The sequence below is a fragment of the Mobula birostris genome, chromosome 13 (assembly GCF_030028105.1).
Source record: "Mobula birostris isolate sMobBir1 chromosome 13, sMobBir1.hap1, whole genome shotgun sequence".
Taxonomy (NCBI): domain Eukaryota; kingdom Metazoa; phylum Chordata; class Chondrichthyes; order Myliobatiformes; family Myliobatidae; genus Mobula; species Mobula birostris.
In genome coordinates this window covers 81,978,478-81,992,370 of record NC_092382.1, presented here as the reverse complement: position 1 = coordinate 81,992,370, position 13,893 = coordinate 81,978,478, and the positions used below count along the sequence as shown (strand labels likewise).

Genomic DNA, 13,893 nt, shown 5'->3' with positions numbered 1-13,893 from the left:
ACTGGGAAGCGGCCGTTCACCTGCTCCGTGTGTGCGAAGAGACTCATTCAGTTAACCCACCTTGTGATGCTCCGGTGAGTTCACAATAAATAGAGGCCACATTTCTGTCCGGAGTGAGCAAAGAGTTTTACTAAACCATCCCAACTGCTGCAACATCAGCAACTTCACATCGGGGGGAAGTTCAAATCAGCTCTGTGTCAAATGTTTAACCATCGCGGTGACTGAAGGCAGCTGCAGGTTCATGAGGAACTGTTACTGTCAGAATCTGCAGTTCTTCCAGTTCTTAAACTAGACTGGTGTTTAATATTGTGCATCTGTGAAAGATAAATCAGTTCTGTATCAAATCCTGTGTCTCAGGTACTTACTGTATCTACCACACTCACGATGTACACTAGAGAGGCCACTCGGCCCATCTGGTCCCTGCCCATGTTTCTGTTCCATATCAGTATATAAAAATCTATCCCTGCCGCTCCCCTCTCACTCTCCCTGTGATGACAGGTTGTAACTAGTCACCACTCCGTGGGATAGGAGATTTCCCTTGAATTTCATAGAATCATAGAAATCTACAGCACATTACGACCTTTTGACCCACAATCCTGTGCCGACCGTGTAACTTACTCTAGAAACTGGCTAGAATTACCCTACTGCATAGCCCTCTATTTTTCTAAGCTCCATGTAGCTAAAAAGCTGCTATTGTATTCGCCTCTAACACCGTCGCTGGCAGTGCATTCCACACACACACCACTCTTAGTTTAAAAAACTTCGCTCTGACATCTCCTCTGTACCTACTTCCAAGCAGTTTAAACTTATGCCCCCTCGCGTTAGCGGTTTCAGCCCTGGGGAAAAGCCTCTGGCGATCCACACGACCAATGCGTCTCATCATCTTATACAATTGCATGAATTTCCTGCATGATTTTCTCCAGGCTGAATAAGATGATGAGCTCACTGTGGTTTTGAGATTCTTCAGGGCTCTGGACGAAGCTGGTTAAACTCCTTCTTTCCTGCGCTTTTCAACGTTTTGGGTCATTTTCACCAATTTCAAAGGACTGTGCCTCAAACAGCTGGGTTGTTGCAATACACCTCTAAAGTCTACAGCAGACGAGCGAGTGAATCTTCAATGGAGCAGAGTCAGAAACCAAAGAGTTGCCAGCCTGAGTCAGGGCTTTGGGGCTTCAGAGAGAGACGGGGTCTAGAGTTTACAAAGAGGAGGAGGAATCAGACCAACAGGATATGGCTACAAATTAAAGATCAGAAGCATTTGGAAACTGGTTGACCGAAAAAAAAAAGGTGTTTAATTTCTGCAAACTACTGGTGGAAATCAACAGATTAGACAGCAAATGTGGAGAGGAATAAATGAACAACGTTTAGGCAAAGCTCTTTCAGAATTCCTAGACTGTGTATTCCTCTGCTTAGTTGCTGCCTGAACTTCAGAGTTCCTCCAGCATTTTGTGTGTGTGTGCGTCTCTGTATTTCCAACAACTGCAGATTCTCTTGTGTTTCATATCTGCATTTGTAAGAGGATTGTACTTTGGTGTTAGAAACACGTTGATATTGAGTATATTGTTTCTGCGTTAAAACATCTGCTGAATTTTCCATACACACACAAAAAAAAACTGAAGTATGAATATGGAACTGGGGCTGGAAGAAACTTTTAATGGCAGTGTGATTACCCATAAAGGCCTGCAATAAAAATTTCGCCGTCGCTGAAGCACTGATGAAATGCGCAGGCGTCAAGGTTGTTGACGTCTTTGAATATCACGCATGCGCGCCATACAAAAAAGGCCTCGTGTTCAGTTACAGGTAAGAGTAACACCGACTTTGGGACAATTGCTCTAAATTCTGGACACCGTGGCCCACGATCCCGGGATAGTCCTGCTCTCTTCCCTCTCCCTCAGCCCCATCATCTGTACACGGGCCCCGGGGAGCTTCCGGCTGATGAGGGAATGGGAACCGATGGATCTCTCAGACAGAGCTGAGCTCCAGCTGTCTAAATGCAAGGATTGGGAACTCGGAGAAAGGGAACAAAATCTTTTACATTAGCTGTTAAGAAAATCACCTTTGTTCTGCCCCCAATCACAAACGAGAGAAAATCCGCAGATGTTGAAAATCCAAGCAGCACACACAAAATTGCTGGAGGAATTCAGCATTTGTACTCTTTTCCATAAATGCTGCCTGGCCTGCTGAGTTCCTCCAGCATTTTGTGTGTGTTGCTTGTTCTACCCCCTCTTGTTCTGGACCCTTTTTGTGAGGACATTTTTTGACCCATTCTCTCTGGGTACATAATGATATCAAACACCTTTGTCCTGGGCAACAAGTAGCTTTCATATTACAAATGTGTCAGACTCCAATGAGACAGACTACTGCCCTTCCCTTCATATTCATTCACATTGCCATCAATGAGTTCACCACCGTTAGCCATCTGGGGGAGGGTTCAGGGGAAATATGCATGTACAATACAGAAATTGATGTTACCTGTGTTTATTATGGCGATGCAAAAGTTGCTGGAGAAGTTGCTAGTGGGAAGAACCGGAGAGATATTTCGTAATCTTACTCATTTAAGCATCATTTAGCAAGCAAATCACATATAGGCGGCGTGCAAAAGCTCTGGTGAGAAAATCCTTCATTACCTGCTATAGGCCTGCTACATAGGCTGTGTGAGAGTGCAGATGAACCTGATCGAACCCAGGGGAGTTCAAAGTCCTTATTGACAGTGAATTGCTCACTGTTGAAATGAATACCTTTATAAATAAAATTCAGTTTACACATGTTGTCACTGGGTAAAAATTGCACAGTACAAGATTTTTGCGCACACTGGTCATTACAAATTAGAGGGAACATTGGTGGGGAGGCGGGAAGACCTTCAGTGTCCCTGACACCCTCACATACCTGACTCCCTGTAACCCTGCACATTAGAGAGTTGGAGCTGGAAATGGATGAATTCCGGATCATTCGAGAGTCAGAGGGGATGATGGATATGACCTGAAGATAGGTGAGTTACATCAAAGGTGCAGGACCCAGGAAACTGGGTGAGAGTCAGGAAGTGGAATGAGGTTAAGTAGCCACAGCAGAGTACTCTTGTGGCCGTCCCCCACGACAACAGGTAGACCACTTTAGAAACTGATGGGGGGATTACCTGGCAGAGGAAATTCAAAGTGGTGATCGGGGATTCATTAATTAGGGGAACAGAACTAGAAGGGGACTAATATCCTAGTGGTCATGCTTGCTAATGCCAGAACAGATAGTGGAGACATTGAATTGAATTGACTTTATTACTTACATCCTTCATGTACATGTGGAGTAGAAATCTTTATGTTCCATCTCCATCTAAATGTGCAATTTATGGTAATTTATAATAAATAGTATGTATAACAGGACAGTCAATATAATATAGAAATACAATTGTATCAGCATGAATAAATCAGTCTGATGGCCTGGTGGAAGGAGCTGACCCAGAGCCTGTTGGTTCTGGCTTTTATGCTGTGGTACTGTTTCCTGGATGGTAGCAGCTGCAACAGTTTGTGGTTGGGGTGACTTGGGTCCCCAGTGGTCCTTCAGGCCCATTTTACACACCTGTCACTGTAACTGTCCTGATAGTGGAAAGTTCTCGTCTGCAGATGCGCTGGGCTATCTGCACCACTCTGTGCAGGGTTCTGTGATTAAGGGAAGTACAGTTCCCATTACCAGGCAGTGATGCAGCCAGTCAGGATGCTCTCAATTGTGTCCCTGTAGAAAATTTCTTCACATATGGGGGCACATTCAGGTTGTTGAAGTACCTGTGGATTCACAGGGTACTGAACCTCGTGTTGAAACTCAGTTAAAGTCTGAGGTGTCTGACTTGGTTGAAAAGGAATGCAGTCCTTTAGTGTCACATGCACTTGGTTCAGTGAATAAGGGGTTAACCCTGGTACCAGTGGAAATTGAGGTTTCTCAGTCACTTGTGTTAGTTGGTGATGAGATGAAAATTGCTGAGGTAAATGTTATTGAAGATATTGAGAAGGGTGTTGTTTCTGAACCTTTGAATAAGGTAAATTTAAAGTCTGGATTGGTTTCAGGACCGTTGACCTTGCTGAGAGGACAGTGGTTTGGTAACAAGGTGCCTGCTAGTCTGTTACAGTTTGTTTTACAATTTAGGAATAAACAATGTGGGATTCTTTGTCAAGTTTGTGGTGTGGAGAGACAAAACTTGAAGTGTTGTTTTGACCAGGAGGGACCATCTGCCGGTGTTATTATGGAAACATGTAGAACTACGGATCTTGGAGATAAAATTAATGACTTGTTTGGAATTGATGACTTGTTTAGAAGTTCAGCAAATAGGCTTAGTTTGGAAAACATTGGTGATAAGCTAGCACCTGTGCAGCGTGAAGTTCAGGCAGATATCCGAGCTGATAAGCAAGCTGATCACGTGATGGTTAATTGTTCTGTTTCGAAGTGGACAAGGGACAATGGGTGATCAAACACCATTTTGAATATAACAGAATCTGGTTTTGCAGGAATTTGACTTTTTATACCAAAGCATGTGAAAGATAAGGACAATATCGTGGTAGACTGATTGTCTGAGTGTTAAGTTTAAAAGTGAAATAGAAACTAGTATTTGTATACGCTTCTGTAATGTGCTACATGATAATCACATATGTATTGCTTTATATTCTGTAATGTGCAGTTAAAACCTTTTGATCTTTGATCAAAATTTTGCTTTCTTGTGGGGAGGTGTTATGTGCTCCTAGGGTTCATATTTTCTGTGGACTGCACTTTAAAACGTTGGTAGAATGAGACTGACTTTTGGACACTGTTTGAGCTGTTACAGAGAGAGAGAGGGACGAAGCTGTTATACGAGAGATGGTGTTATACGAACTCTAAAGTGTGTTTACACTGATGCAAGGACGCTGCCTGCTTGTGAGTTCTTACAGAGAGAGAGCGACATGGTGACTGAGGGTGGGGTTATTTGATGGACAGCTGGTGTTCAGCGTGCTGAGATAAACACAAGGTCAGTTGGTTGTTATCCAGACACACGTAGACACACATGGTTTCGGACACTGGGTGAGCTTTGTTGTGCCCACAGAAGGGTGGGTTTTTGGAGGATCGATTGGGAGAATGGATAAGTGGCTCTCACAGTGTGGCAAAGGTTGTCCGGTTGGAAGTTATCCGTGTTTCCAACCCTTGCCTGGGTTGATAACTTTACCACAGAAGACGGTCTCCTTTTTGTGGTCACATTCGGTGACTTTAAAGGAAAAGAAGAGGGGAGAGGAAGGTTTGAAACAGAAGAAACCTAGTGACAAAGAGGTCACTGTTTGGACTGTCACTCTAAGTAGCCCATAAGGGTGAGTTTGAGTTCCATTCGAATGCGAAGGTGTGGTTATAACTTAGTTAATCCACAAGAGTGGGTTCTCTGGTGAGGGGAGTACCTTTGTGAATACCACGTGTGTGTTACCCTTGTCTGGGTGTGGTAGCTCACTGAACAAAGGCACCCTCTGGCAAATCACTGTTGGAGTTATTTCATATGTCATGGAACTGGATAAGTGGCTATCACATTGTGTGTTTGGGGTAACCTTGTGTGGAAACTCCCTGTGTGTGATAATCCTTGCCTGGGTTGGCAGTTTTACCACTTGAAGAGGGTCCCCTTGGTGATAGACTACTGTTGGTGATAATCCATACATGGATTCTGTTGGAGTACCCTGTGGCCACCACTTTGAGATGTCCCGTAGCTGAATTCGGGTGTGGTACCACTTGTGCTGAAAGGATATTTGTTGAAGATCACTGTCGATGATACTTTGTGTGTGGAGTGGAACAACTTTGGAGATAAAATCGACTACTACTGTTATTTTGTTTTGCTGTCGTGGAATCTGTGGAATATTGACATAATTGCCTTCTCACAACATTCGCCTTTTGGATTACAAACATCTCTCATTAATTATCCTGAGCGTTGAACTGAACTGTCTTACCTTCCATCGTAAGACTGTATCCAATTACCACCTAAGCTTGAAGAAGTTTGGGTTTTATATTTACACATTTGTATATGCAAAAGTTCTGCTAACCTGTCTGATTTACCTGGTTATATATCACTGTATTGCGTAATTACTAATAAAAATAGCATCAGTTGAAAGCAATACCAGACTTCAGCTGTTTTTTGATTTCTGCTGGTTCGTTAACCTGTTACGGGGTACGTAACAGACACCAGTCAGATGTCGTTCAGACTTCAGACAAAGTCAGCGATCAAATGGCTGAGCCTGGTGCGGCGAACGTGCTGAGCTGTGTAGATCAAATGCAAGAAGCATTTTGGGAAAGCCAGATGGGTTCAGTGCATTGAATTATGATATTGTTACCTTTACTGGGAGCTGGTTGCACCCAACTGAGGAATTGAGAGGAACAAATTTACAGAGAGATCGCAGACTATGCCAAGAAACAAAGATTGATATAGTAAGTAATTTTATCTTTCCATATGTTGACTGGGACTCCCATACTGTGAAAGGACTAGATGGGGCAGAGTTTGTCAAATGTGCTCTCAATCAGTAGAATTCCCATTGTAGAAGTGTGCAATAGGCTATCAGGAAATTATCCAGGGCTAGTGGCAGAAATTATTGTATGGGGACACATTGCACCTCGTGATCACAAAGCCATGAGATTACAAGTAAATATGGAAAAGAGACGTCTGGACCACGGGTTGAGATTCTAACTTGGATAAAGGTAAATTCTGATAGTATCAGAAAGGATCTGACAAGTATGGTTTGGGACAGACTGTTTTCTGGCAAAGGAGTACTTGGTAAGTGGGAGGCCTTCAGAAGTGAAATTTTGAGTGTGTAGAGTTTGTATGTGCCTGCCAAAATAAAAGTTGAAAGGTAACTGGTGCAGGGAACCTTGGTTTTCCAGAGAAATTGAGCCCCGGGATATTTTGTTCTGCTAAATGCCTCAGGCTGTTGGGTGCTACCAAGACTCATTAGTGACTACAGTATTATAATTCCATGCCCTGAGCTCATCTGACATTTTTTTTAGTTGTCTTCTGTTAGTTTCTAAAAGTTTCCTAACAGTTTTTGCTCTTTTGTTTGCCCTCTCTTTTGCTTTTACGTTGGCTTTGGCTTCTCAGTTCAGCCACAGTTGTGCCCTCCTGCCTTTCCAATGCTTCCACTTCTTTGGGATGTATCGATCACTCAGCTCCGGCATTGCTCCCAGAAACTCCAGCCATTGCTGCTCCATTGTCACTCCTACCTTTTCCCTTCCAAACAAGTTTGGCCAGCTTCTCTGTCATAGAAACATGGAGAAGGTCAGTGCAGAAACATGCCCACTATGGACGATTCAAATGGTAATATATATGAGGAGACAAAATAGATGGTGGAGATTTTAAATAGTATTTTTGCATCTGCATTTACTCAGGAGATGGATACAAATTCTATAGAAGTGAGGCAAAGCGGCATCAACTTCATGGACTGTGTACAGATTACAGAGGTGGAGGTGATTGCTGTCGTAAGGAAAATTAGCGTGGAAAAATCCCCAGGGCCTGACAAGTTGTCCCCTGGGACCCTGCGGAAGGCAAATGCAGAAATTGTCAGGGCCTAAGCACAGATATTTAAATCATCATTAGTGACAGGTGAGGTACTGGAGGATTGAAGGATAGCCAATGTTGTTGCACTGTTCAAGACAGGCTCTAAAAATAAACTAGGAAATAATACGTTGGTGAGCTGGACGTCAGTAGTGGGAAAGTTATTGCAACGTATGTGCAGGAACTAGTTATATAAGTATAGTGGACGAGTAACCCCACAATGTAGTGTTTGTGCCCCAGTTGACTCCCGTAACGTGAACCACCGTCGACCCCGCCAACAGTGAGATCGCTTTGGTGTGGATATGGTGTAATGCACCCCAGTACAAGCCCACAACACAAAATATCAAACAATACACAGTGAGTGAGTAAATGATTACACTTTGTAGTTACTTCTTAGTGCTGGGTTCGTAGAAACAGATAAAATAAAGGCACCAAATCAGTATACTTATCAGTTTTGTGCCCAAAAGATTTTAATACGGTGGAGCTCACGCCACCAGTTCCATCCACAACGACCATCCGAGCCTCGGGCCACCATTCGAACCGCCGAGCCTCAGTAGCCGCCATCCACTGCCCACATGTCCGTCCTCTTTGCTCGCCTCCCAAAAAGACTACAAACTAGCTCAGTTCATTCATACAAGATAACATAACAAACACTCCATTGGTTAGTTCCTCCCCCTTATCTGCAGTTAAAACCCAAACATTTCAGTTACAGTGACCCATTACATCATTAGGTAACATTACAGACAGGCCATTTCATTATAATGCTATAGAGACGCCATTTTGTTACCCTTAACCGTTAACATTACAGTTGACATTACTGAAAGCCCTACATAAGTATTCAGATAGATGTGGACTGATTAAGTTGGCAGCATGGGTTTGTGTGTGGTAGGTCATGTCTAACCAAACTTATCGAGTCTCACGAGGATGTTATCAGGAAAATGGATGAAGGCAAGGCAGTGGATGTTGTCTACATGGACTTTAGCAAGGCACTTGACAAAGTCTCATATGGGAGTTTGGTCAAGAAGGTTCAGTCACTCAGCATTCAAGATGAGATAGTAAATTGGATGAGACACAGGTTTTGGGAGAAGTCGATGGTTGCCTCTCTGACTGGAGGCCTGTGACTAGTGGTGTGCCACAGGGATCAGTGCTGGATCTGTTGCTGTTTGTCATCTATGTCAGATATCTGGATGATAACATGGTTAACTAGATCAGCACACTTGTGGATGCCAGCAGGATTGGTGGTGACGTGGACAGTGAGGACGACTATCATGGCTTGCAGTATGATCTAGACCCACTGGAAAAATGTGTTGAGAAACAGAAAATGGAATTTAATGCAGACAAGTGTGAAGTGTTGCACGTTGGTAGGAACAAGGTCTTACACAGTGACTGGTAGGGCCCTGAGGAATGCTGTAGAGGGAAGGGATCTGAGAATACAGGTCCATAATTCAATGACAGTGGTGCCCCCATTAGATAGGGATGGAAAGAAAGATTTTGGCTCATTAGCGTTCATAAATCTGTGATGATATCCTGAGATCTTCATTATGGACTGTGCTTTTAAAGAGAGAGAGAGAGAGTGTGCAGCTGTACAGCACAGACAACGTGTGTGTGTGTGTGAGAGAGAGAGAGAGAGAGAGAGAGAGAGAGAGACACACACACACACAGACTGCTCACAGTTTGTTTGGGATTTCTGCAAAGACACTGCCAGCTACTCGGTTCCTACAGAGAGAGAAGGGAGGAGCTACTTGATGGACAGCTGGTGTTCAGCACAATAGTATCTGAACTAGTGTAATTGCTTGTTTCGTAGGACACGCAGACGCACTAAGGTAAGGTGAAGTTACCACTATCCTGTTCAGGTGCCCACGAGAGTGGGACTGAGGATCAATCGTGAGGGATCGATCTGTGGTTATTAGTGCGTGAAAGAGAGACCCTGTGGAGTCTACCAGTGTGTCTAACCTTTGCCGGGGTTGGTAGACTATCACTTGAAGACAGTGCTCTTAAATTGGTCAAGTTTGGCTAACTTGGAAGTCTTGGAAGACAACGGGAAGATCAATGGCATCAGCTCACCTGAGGAACTAGATATCTATCTATCTATCTATCTATCTATCTATCTATCTATCTCTATCTCTATCTCTATCTCTATCTCTATCTCTCTCTCTCTCTCTCTCTCTCTCTCTCTCTCTCTCTCTCTCTCTCTCTCTCTCTCTCTCTCTCTCTCTCCTCTCTCTCTCTCTCTCTCTCTCTCTCTCTCTCTCTCTCCCTCCCTCCCTCCCTCCCTCTCTCCCTCCCTCTCTCTCCCTCTCTCTCCCTCCTCCCCTCTCCCCCTCTCCCCTCTCCCCTCTCCCCCCCCTCCCCCCCTCTCCCTCTTTCCCTCCCTCCCTCTTTCCCTCTCTCTTTCCCTCTCTCTCTCCCTCCCTCCCTCCCTCTCTCTCTCCCTCCCTCCCTCCCTCTCCATCACTACTCAACTCAATACCACGAACTGAACTGATTTCATTTACCCATCATCGTAAGACTGTATTCATTTATCCCCAAGGCTTGAAGAAGCTTGGTTTTTATATTTCCACACATTTATATGCATGAACTTTGCTAACCTGTTTGATTTATCTGAATTTATATGACTGTATTGTGTAGTTACTAATAAACAGCATTAGTTAACAGCAATACCAGACTCCAAAGTGTTTTCCATTTCTGCTGGTTCTTTAACCCATTATGGGGTACGTAACAAACCAAAGTACTGATTACAGGAGATAGATGTTATATTGACGTTGTGTAAGACATTGGTGAGTCCTAATTTGAACTATTGCATGCAGCTTTGGTCACCTACCTACAGGAAATATGTAAAAGAGGTTGAAAGAGTTCAGAAAAAATTCACAAGGATGTTGCCACGTTTGGAGAACTTTGATTATAAGGAAAGGTTGAACAGGTCCCTTTATTCCTTGGAATGTAAAAGGTTGAGGGGAGATTTGATGGAGTTTTACCAAAATTATGAGGGGTGTAGATAGGGTAAATGCAAGCTGGCTTTTTCCACTGAGATGGGGTGGGACAACATCAAGAGGCCATGGGTTAAATGTGAAAGGTGAAATGTTAAGGGGAACATGAGGGGAAACTTCTTCACACAGACGGTCATCCGGGTGTGGAATGAGCAGCCAGCACAAGTGGTGAATGTGAGCTCAATTTCAACATTTCAGAGGTTTGTGCAGGTACCTGGATGGTAGGGATATGGGAGTAGAAAGATTTAAATAATTCAGCACAAACTAGATAGGCCGAAGAGTCTCTTGCTGTGTTGTACTTTTCTATGACTGTGACAAAAACCTGAAATAATACTAATATTCACGCTAATTCCTTTTAAAAGACCAACCATTCATGTCAGCAGAAAGTGTATACATGGTGTTAAAACTGTGGCACTTTAAATTAACAGTGCATAAAAGAAAATCCGAGCTGCAGGTCAACAAAGGCTATTTGCATGAGAGTGTTTCAGTTACTGTGGAGCCAGACACCCATGTAGCTCAATGGGAACAGGGAATAATACCAGTGGGGAGAGGCAAACTGAGCCAGGTCACAGATTGGAGACGGCAGAAATGCCCCATTCTTATAGCGACAGGAAGAGTATCAGAGAGTTTAATTCCAGGTACCAGATACCATTTAATTCCAGATACCAGCACTCTGGCCAGTTAGAAGATGATTTCTCCTTCCAACTTGGGTTGACCCTCACTAATACTGTGATGTGTGACTAAAGAAATCTCATCTGAAATGTTGTCCTACACCCATTGATGGCTTTTGTAAATCTCTTTACAGGTTGAAAATTGCAAGGAATTTCTCTACAGGAATCTCAAACACAACACACCAGTTATTCTATCTCTGTCCAGATATTTAAGAAGTGGAACAAAGGATTCCAATCGATCATCCTTCCTATTCAGACTGTGGGGAGGGATTCACTCGATCATCTGACTGACTGGCACACCTGTCATTTTACCCATGGGGAGAGGCCATTCACTTGTTCAGACTGTTGGAATGGATTCCCTCGGTCATCTCAGCTGAAGGTACATCAGCAAGTTCACACTGGCCATTCACATGTTCTGTGTGTGAGGAGCGATTCAGTCAGTCTTCCCACCTGTGGACACACCAGTCAGTTCACACTGGGCAGAGGCTGGTCATCTGCTGAATTTGTGGGGAAGGATTCACTCGGTCATCTGACCTAATGGCTCACCAGCAAGTTCACACTAGGGAGAGGCTGTACACCTGCTCAGACTGTGGGAAGAGATTCACTCATTCATCCAACCTACAGAGTCATCAGCGAGTCCATACTGGGGAGAAGCCATTCACCTGCTCAGAATGTGGGAAGAGATTCACTGAGTCATCCAACCTACAGCGTCATCAGCGAGTTCACACTGGGGAGAAGCCATTCACTTGCTCAGAATGTGGGAAGCGATTCACTCAGTCATCCCACCTACAGAGTCATCAGCGAGTTCACACTGGGGAGAAGCCATTCATCTGCTCAGTCTGTGGGAAGAGATTCACTCGGTCATCCGACCTACAGAGTCATCAGCAAGTTCACACTGGGAAGAAGCAGTTCACCTGCTCAGAATGTGGGAAGGCATTCACTCGGTCATCTGACCTACAGAGTCATCAGCGAATTCACACTGGGGAGAGGCCATTCACCTGCTCAGTCTGTGGGAAAGGATTCACAAAGTCATCCAACCTACAGAGTCACCACCGAGTTCACACTGGGGAGAAGCCATTCACCTGCTCAGTCTGTGGGAAGAGATTCACTGAGTCAACCAACCTACTGGTACATCAGCGAGTTCACACAGGGGAGAAGCCGTTCACTTGCTCATTCTGTGGGAAGGGATTCACTCAGTCATCCACCCTACAGAGACACCAGCGAGATCACACTGGGGAGAAGCCATTCACCTGCTCAGAATGTGGGAAGGTATTCACTTGGTCATCCCAACTACTGGCACACCAGTCAGTCCACACTGGGGAGTGGCCATTCACTTGCTCAGAATGTGGGAAAGGATTCACTCAGTCAACCCAACTACTGGCACACCAGTCAGTTCACACTGGGGAGTGGCCATTCACATGCTCAGAATGTGGGAAGGGATTCACTTGGTCATCCCAACTACTGGCACACCAGTCAGTTCACACTGAGGAGAAGCCATTCACCTGCTCAGAATGTGGGAAGGGATTCACTTGGTCATCCCACCTACTGGTACACCAGTCAGTTCACACTGGGGAGTGGCCGTTCACATGCTCAGTCTGTGGGAAGAAATTCACTCGGTCATCCCATCTACAGAGTCATCAGCGAGTTCACACTGGGGAGAAGCCGTTCACCTGCTTAGAATGTGGAAAGGGATTTACTCGATCATCCCAAGTACTGGCACACCAGTCAGTTCACAGTGGGGAGTAGCCATTGTTATGAATCCCTAGGTTTCGTTTGCTGTGGACTGTCATTTTAAGAGCGAGAGAGAGAGAGATTTAGAAGGGGAATCAGTCCAACTTGCAGCTTGTTTACATCACTCGCAGCTTGTTCAGTTTTAACCAAGGACACAGACACTCAGAGTCAGACGGAGACGAAGGAGAAAAAATAGAAGGATCGAAACCAGGGAACTAGTGGCCAAGGGTCACTGTTTAGAACTTTCCTATGCCCACAAGGGTGGGCTAATTATTGATTCAGCGAACATCGAATGTGTGGTTGTCACCTCGTTTGATCCATAGGAGTGGATCGGATTGGGGTATCCTGTGAAGACCACTTATGTGTTAACCCTTGCCTGGGTGTGGTCTGGTAATTCACTTGAAGACGATACCCCTTGTGACAAGTCACTTTTGGTGATAATTCGTATGTGGATTTGGAATGACGACGAATAAAATCTGCAGCGACTGTTCTCTCGTTTTACCACCGTGGAACCTGTGGAATTAGACATAATTGCCTTCTCTCGACATTTACCCTGGATTACAAATATCTCTCTCTCATCACCTATTCCATGGGTGAACTGAACTTTCGTACTTTACCATCACAAGACTCTAAGCCTTGTTTCCCCCGAGCTCAATAGTTTGGGAGTTATATTTGAACTCATATATACACATAATACTGTTCACTTTTGTTTATCTTGCTTAAGTTACTATATTAAAGTAGATACTAATAAAGATAGTGGTTTTAACATCAAAACCAGACTCCAGATATAGTCTATTGCTGCTGGTTCGTTTCTAAAGCATTACAGTTCATAACAAAATTTGGGCCTGTGTCAAATTTGGGGGTGTATTGATTGATTAATTATTGATTTCATCAGTGAAATCCCTTTTGATTTATTTGTGTGTGGAAAATGATCAGCAATGGATGTTGATAGATTTTTCAAAGTGCCAACCTC

General features: G+C 44.2%; 1 protein-coding gene across 2 annotated transcripts; it reads left to right on the top strand.

Moving 5' to 3' along the window:
• On the top strand, positions 1 to 13,675 carry LOC140207050 (uncharacterized). Of its 2 annotated transcripts, none has more exons than XM_072275373.1 (2): positions 1 to 74; positions 11,324 to 13,675. In XM_072275373.1, the coding sequence occupies exon 2, from the start codon at positions 11,727 to 11,729 to the stop codon at positions 12,933 to 12,935; it is 1,209 nt and encodes a 402-aa protein (XP_072131474.1). In that variant the 5' UTR covers positions 1 to 74; positions 11,324 to 11,726; the 3' UTR covers positions 12,936 to 13,675. The 2 variants fall into 2 exon arrangements, with proteins under 2 accessions (XP_072131474.1, XP_072131475.1); XM_072275374.1 differs by lacking the exon at positions 1 to 74 and adding an exon at positions 2,921 to 2,989.
• The last annotated feature ends 218 nt before the right edge of the window (positions 13,676 to 13,893 follow it).

Bases quoted from the DNA above. Each gene is read 5' to 3' on its own strand.
- LOC140207050 (XM_072275373.1), top strand. From the start codon at position 11,727: ATGGCTCACCAGCAAGTTCACACTAGGGAGAGGCTGTACACCTGCTCA.